The 6,493-nt window shown below is 41.7% G+C and overlaps 1 protein-coding gene across 7 annotated transcripts in view; it reads right to left on the bottom strand.

Annotated features, from left to right (window-relative positions):
• Positions 1-1,591: 1,591 nt before the first annotated feature.
• The window catches only part of SEC16A (SEC16 homolog A, endoplasmic reticulum export factor), a 47,008-nt gene continuing 42,106 nt past the window's right edge, over positions 1,592-6,493 (bottom strand). For all 7 annotated transcript variants that reach the window (XM_032973093.2, XM_076074867.1, XM_032973099.2 and 4 more), the window contains one exon: positions 1,592-6,250. In XM_032973093.2, coding sequence (XP_032828984.2) covers positions 6,179-6,250 — 72 coding nt within the window. In that variant the 3' untranslated portion in view covers positions 1,592-6,178. The remainder of the gene's footprint in view (positions 6,251-6,493) is intronic.

The following is a 6,493-nucleotide window of genomic DNA, read 5'->3' as shown; positions in this document are numbered from 1 at the left end:
ATAAAATCGTCTCTCGATGTTACGGGTCGCGGTGGAGAAACAAGCGCGATTTTAAATCCCAACTTGCTATATCCGTTGGCGTGAATGCAAATAAAACGCATTGGCTTTGCAGGATGACTGCGTGCTTACATTTAATTAAGCCGTGAGACCCGAGGGACACGCGCCTATTAATGAATATATCATACAAATTCACGATATTGCCGTTTGCGTTGGCCAGGGCACCACAGTTTGTACGCAGTGCTTTGGGCAAGAACAAATACAAATGGTACTGTGTAGGAACCTCCTGGTTACTACACCAGCAGCACACAGGGGATTGTTGTTGTTGTGTCCGTCCGTCCGGCGTGCATCCAAAGATGGGTGGGGAGGGGCTGGGTGGGGAGGGGCTGGTCACCCCGTGGTGCCCTTATAAAACTCAACGTTTAACCTACTCACGCCGGCTTGTGCCCGCCCTCACAGTCGGGCATATTGTGCAGAATACACCACCACGTGGTGCCGCCGTGTGACCCTGGCCATTGACCGAGCAACCCGACGTTCCTACCAGCTCCCTCCGCAGGAATGTGTTTAACCCAACAACAGCATTTAACAAGCTCCATTCTGTCGGCGAGGCTACTGCGGGGTCCACTTTCTGCCCTAACTCCTCCCCCTACTGGCGAAGCCTACACTATATAACCTCGTGTCACGGTAGATCTTTCGCAGACTTCAGCAGTTTGTTTTCTTGTTGTGGTTGTCCCACCTGATGACGATTGCTTGTGTTGCGATCGAAACGTCGGTTGTTAAGATGTTCATACACCAAATATATACCTTTTGCAATGAATCGAGTCTGCATTAACCACACGTACTCGTGGGGAATATGCAATCATCATATGCAGTTTTTGAAAAGGATTGGCATACGCCAGGTGTGATTGTGACCATATTTCCACCCATCATCCCTTCCGTGTCACATACATGTCAACCCCTTATCAGTGCCTACCTTATGCCAGAACAATTCAGACCTGATTGGTCACTCTGTACCCTTATGAATCTCAACGTTCATCCTCCATTCCCATCAGAAGGGAGACAAAAATAGACGAAACAATTTTTCCCGAATTGAAACGGCTGTACGCTGTATGGACCTGAAAACTAAATTTCTCTGTACAAGAATACGGGCTAAACCGTATTGTTTGAGAGCTATGGTGTCACCTGTCGAGAAAGCATCGTTTGTCTGACGATCTTATTTATAGAAAGTACTAGGATTAGTTTATCTTCTTTGGTTCTTTCGGTAAAGTCACGTAGAATGAGAATAAAATAATAAATTGATAAAATAAAATAACACAATAATATTCTCACGACGTTTCGGCCACAACACAAGCGGCCTTCATCAGGTGAAGGGACGAGACCAGGACAGGCCGCTTGTGTTGTGGCCGAAACGTCGTGAGAATATTATTGTGTTATTTTATTTTATCAATTTATTATTTTATTCTCATTCTACGTGACTTTACCGAAAGAACCAAAGAAGATGAATCATTGCAGTCACGAAAGCTTTAAATCGAAATTTAGGATTAGTTTGTTAAAAGTTGGCACACAAAAACATCAATCAAAACCCAGGAGAAAGTATTTTTGTCAAATGCATTTATTAAACAGGAAACATCCTAAAATGTATTTTAACCAATTAATGAAATATCAGATCAGAAATGTGTTTCTGTCAAAGAGCTGACACTATCCAGAGCATTTGTTTTGTCATGCCTATCAAAATCTGTGGACATACTACCTCAACCAACACTTAACATTATACTGCCATTGCTTAATAATGGAAAAGTTCAGCAAACGTAACATTAAAATAACATTGGAATTAGATTCCAGAGGAATATTCATGCCCAATAATGAACGTGCAAGTCCACAGATTTCTTAGGCATTTGAAAGGTCTTTGAAAAATCCCAAATTAAAGACTAAATAAGTACCGTATCTTGAAAAGCCAAATTGGGATTTAAATTTGTAATTCCATGTATCCACAATCCATCGTGGCCGTCGGTTTGAATAAATCGAGGGTCACGGATTTAATCGACCACTGCAAAATAATATTAACAGCATCGAAATAATCGCAAATTCAAATTGGAGCACTTTAATCCAAATAAATGAAAGGCCCCATATACCGGTTAGGGTTCAACATTTATTTAAAACACGTGGATTGTTCTCTCGACCAAGTCATAGCTTATTGCACGTCGATTCTTTCCGCAGATTACAAACAACATTAATATCCCTCCATCATAAGGTTCAAGAAAGCTAAAATACTTTAATCCTGCCTGCTACTACAACAACGCCCGTGATAATATTCTCTACAGTATATTAATCTTTGAAATCGAGACGTATAAAGTTGTCTAGATTTTTTTTTAAAGATGTGAGCCGGTTCGTACTCCCAGCCAGTCCAGTATAAGACAAGAGAAACACAATCGAAGATTACCAATCACAACATAGGGGTAGGTTAACAGGAAAGTTTGAAAAGCGATCGGTCAGAAAGCCCTCATTTAATGCAAAGCATCCCCATGACAGTACAAGCACGTATAAAAATATGCCTGCAAGCGACGCATTCATCTAGCAGACACGGTCTGCACAATGGGACCTTCAGCAGCGCTGCCAACTCCTTAAAACGGAAAATCAACAAAAAAAATTGAACCTCCGTCATGAGATGTCGCCAAACAGGCCCTTTAAAGTCATCAGAACGTCTCACGAGATTATTCACAGAGTACTACACACAGTAAACGGATACAGGATTGTTAATACACACTTGGGATCGCTTCTGCATATGCAAAATATTGTATGTGGGTAAAGTTGCTAGATTTGTCGTTCGTCCCTTAGACAAAATTTGACACAAGGGAAACCCGAAAATAAGTCGCTACATCTTAGGGACAACATCGCTAAGTTGGCAACCACTGCTCTTCAGCGGGTTCGATGAGCATGCGTAACCTCGGGTCTCAGTCACAGGCTTGCCAATATTGTTTCTATTTGGTGTCACTTCGTACATTTGTTTTTTGGTGTAAAAAATAATTGTGTATATTTTTGTTTGTATTAAGCGTGTGGTAAAGTGAAAGGGGACTGTGCAGCAAGATCCATTGGTTGTACCGAAATTATATTCCCCCACATGCTCCCCACCACCTTTCATCGCCAACCCACACTGACCAGTGTGAAGTAGAGTCAAATAATTATTACAAACAGCGCAGCATGGGGAGAGGCCCTAAATCCAGCAGTGGCTTGACAAATTGGCCGTACAAAATGCATATCCTCAAATATGAAACGTGTCGATAACACAGCTTAACACACAATAAGTGTTAAACTACCAGTGCTTTATAAAACGGACTAAGTACAATTTTAGTAAGACAATGGTAGTTAATGAATCAATCATGAAGTGCTCCAAATGATCAAACTAGACGCAATTATTTAGGTTGCGATGCGTTTTCGGGTTGTATCCAGAACGGTTTCGGAATTATGTCCGACGTTTTACTTGGGGTGTTGGGGAGCTTCTTTAGAGCAAAACTTCGGACATCGTGCTGAAAAAGTTGTGCCGATTCTAAAAGACACGATATGTATACAAAAATGCAAACAAATCTATGCAGTAGGCATTACCAGGATAATTTCTTGACTTCTGTAAAATCGTTCCTTACACAACATGAACATTCGTGGAGATCACAAGAAATGTAGCCTTCGGAGCCTTGGGCCAAGTTACAATGACTTGGGATTCTGAACACGAGCTGAAGAAACCGAAATAAAACTTCACCTAAATGTTATGCACATTCCTCTTTGGGTCTTTCGGTAAAGTCGCGTAGATAGAAAAATAATAGATCACAACGTTTCGATCGCAACACAGGCAACCGAAGACCCAAAGAGTATGAATTCCTGCAGTCACGAAAGCTTTAAAGCAAGAGTTATGAACATTACTTAAGTCATCGGAATTCAGTAAACAAGGAGCCATTATCTTCAGATTATTCGCCCATGCCATTTGCTAAAAAAAACAGCAAACTGTTTGGGCAATCAGCATTGGCAAACGGTTTGCATTGGGAAAATCAGCATCGTGACATTTATTCACCCAGGAAAGCGTAACCGAGCCATATTTCTTTTGAACGAGGGTCCTGATAAATGTTGCCGCGGTCTGATGTTGCTTATGTGATTTCCACATCGCGCAATTTAGGGCAATTTTTCCAAATTTGGCAACGCCGCTGTAGTGCCCGTGCGAGGTGCAGTGCAACGCGTGAGGGATATTACCACACTTCCTGGAATTCCCCCACTCTTTTTACATGAATTGTACACGAGAGATGTTTGGACAGTGGCTCCAAATTGAAGTTAAGGCACTGCCACATGATGACATTTAGGAGAGAAATAATACAATATCAATTTTAAACTTATCAAGCCTAATAACAGGACAGACGGATGCAACTAAATCACCATTTCCACTCTCAATGCTCATATACAAATATATTAAATACTCTAAATTATATCATGGGTAGCCATTAAAGTGGTTTTGTCACCTACACCTCTGCTCTACACTGCACGGACCGGGGAAAAGGCTCAGCTTGTAAAAGTAATATAAAAAGAGCGCTACATTTACAGCTATTAATGTGATGTTATAAATAGGGCTTTCAGTGCCAATAGATGGAATGGCACAAACATTATTAAAATATGGTTTCTATATTTCTTTACCACATAACGCACTGTTCTGCGGATTAAAACCCCAATTCAGAAGGATCCTGTATAAATCACAACAGTGTTTATATTCGCCATCACGTGAAGCAAACGATTTTCACCACAGACGTCACTTATGCTCAGACGGCCTAAGCACAGCTCAATGGAGAACCAATGCTTCCCTCAGAGCAGTATTGTCACTTCCAGCTGAGATTAAGGTGAAGATTTTATGTTTGTCTCGTTAAAAAAATTCCATTCAATTTTATTTTTTAAACTCAAGGCTGGCTTTAAGATAGGCAACACAGCTGTCAGATGGCAGTGAGAAAGTTGCTAGCTTCTGCTGGGGTGATTTTGAACGTGTCTAAAGAGTTCGTGTATTGGGCGTATACGGTGATAATGTACGCAAATAGATTACTCGTGAAGAATCATTGTTGCTGCCGCATCCATTAAAATAGATTTCTATTTTTGCGTACGATTGTCTAAATGTGGCTCGTGTGAGTGTGACCCCACCATGCGAGATGAGCAGCGACCCTCTGAGCAATTGCGTCGAATGGGGAAAAAAATATCCCTCCAAAAAACACATCCATCCCTTATAAATTATTCAACTGCAACCAAATATAACGCAATTAAATCAAACAAACAAAAAAGTCGAAACGGGGAAATAAATATAGAAACCAAAATAAAAACTTAAAACCCAACTTATAATGCATTTGTCGTGACATGTGAAGCGCACACAATGGAATGTGTGCCGCTGCGTTGCGTGTTCGGTGAAATTCTTCACGAGCCGCCGTGGTCTCGAAGAATAGACGGTTGTACTTCCTTCCCGCTGTAACAACCAAAAGACCGCTCGCAGGGCATCGCATTTGTCAAATGTAAGCCGCCGAGAACAGTCGTGAGGACAAATACCCAACACAAAACACATAAAAGAGGAATGTGTAAAATGCCATGTTGTCTCTGGGGCCATTCGACCAGGTGTTTCCATCATTATAAACGCCCCCACCATAGGACAATGTGCATTTCTGTTTAAATGAATCACTTATTCGATTCTTTTGTCAGACAAACTTCTCAAAACATACCACAACAGTTTAACTGCAATTGTTACCCCCCGTGTCTCGTGATGGTGAATGCTTGCTACTTCTCAGCCAGGCGATTGCAAATCAATCGAATCCACAGCGCCTCTTTTCTAACGTAAACAAAATAAAATCACAAGACACCTCACCTTTATTCCCAAGACCAATTTCCTCTTTATTTTTTTCTTTAAGAGCAAATGAAGCACTTAAACCGTGACCACCACTCTGTGCTGTTACAGCACAGGTGGGGTATGGATTACATCATTCACAGTCAACATTCAGACTCTAACCTGGTAAATAAATTCCATCAATATCCATCAACCTTTTGGTGTGCGGTGCGTGTATGTGCGGGCTGTTTATATATTTATTAAAATTCTTTACAGACACTGAGAAGATTCTTGGTAGGAGAAATTCGCCACCATTTCGCAGTGCCCGGCGTGAAGGTCGCAAGGCTCAGATCACTTCATGGCCGGGTACTTGCGCGCTCCCAACCGACCCCCTCTCTGGCCACCGGCTGGCATCCCCGTGGGCTGAGGAGACAAAAGCAACGCGTCGATGTCATTCAAAGGTGAAAAACAACAGGGTTACGTAGTCGTAACTAGGAAGGTAGGACCGGGGTTCGATTCCCGACGAGAGTGCCTTTGCTGTAGAGTTTGTACGCTCTCCACCTCATCTGCATGCATTTGCTTTTTTAGGTTCTGCAGTATCCTCCCATAGCTAAAAAGAGTTCCAGAAATGTTACCTGAAACTACAAAAAACATAAAATGCAGGTT

This window comes from Petromyzon marinus, chromosome 50 (assembly GCF_048934315.1).
Source record: "Petromyzon marinus isolate PM22_M1 ecotype Great Lakes invasive population chromosome 50, UKy_Petmar_22M1.pri1.0, whole genome shotgun sequence".
NCBI lineage: Eukaryota > Metazoa > Chordata > Hyperoartia > Petromyzontiformes > Petromyzontidae > Petromyzon > Petromyzon marinus.
This window is presented reverse-complemented; position numbering and strand designations above follow the sequence as displayed.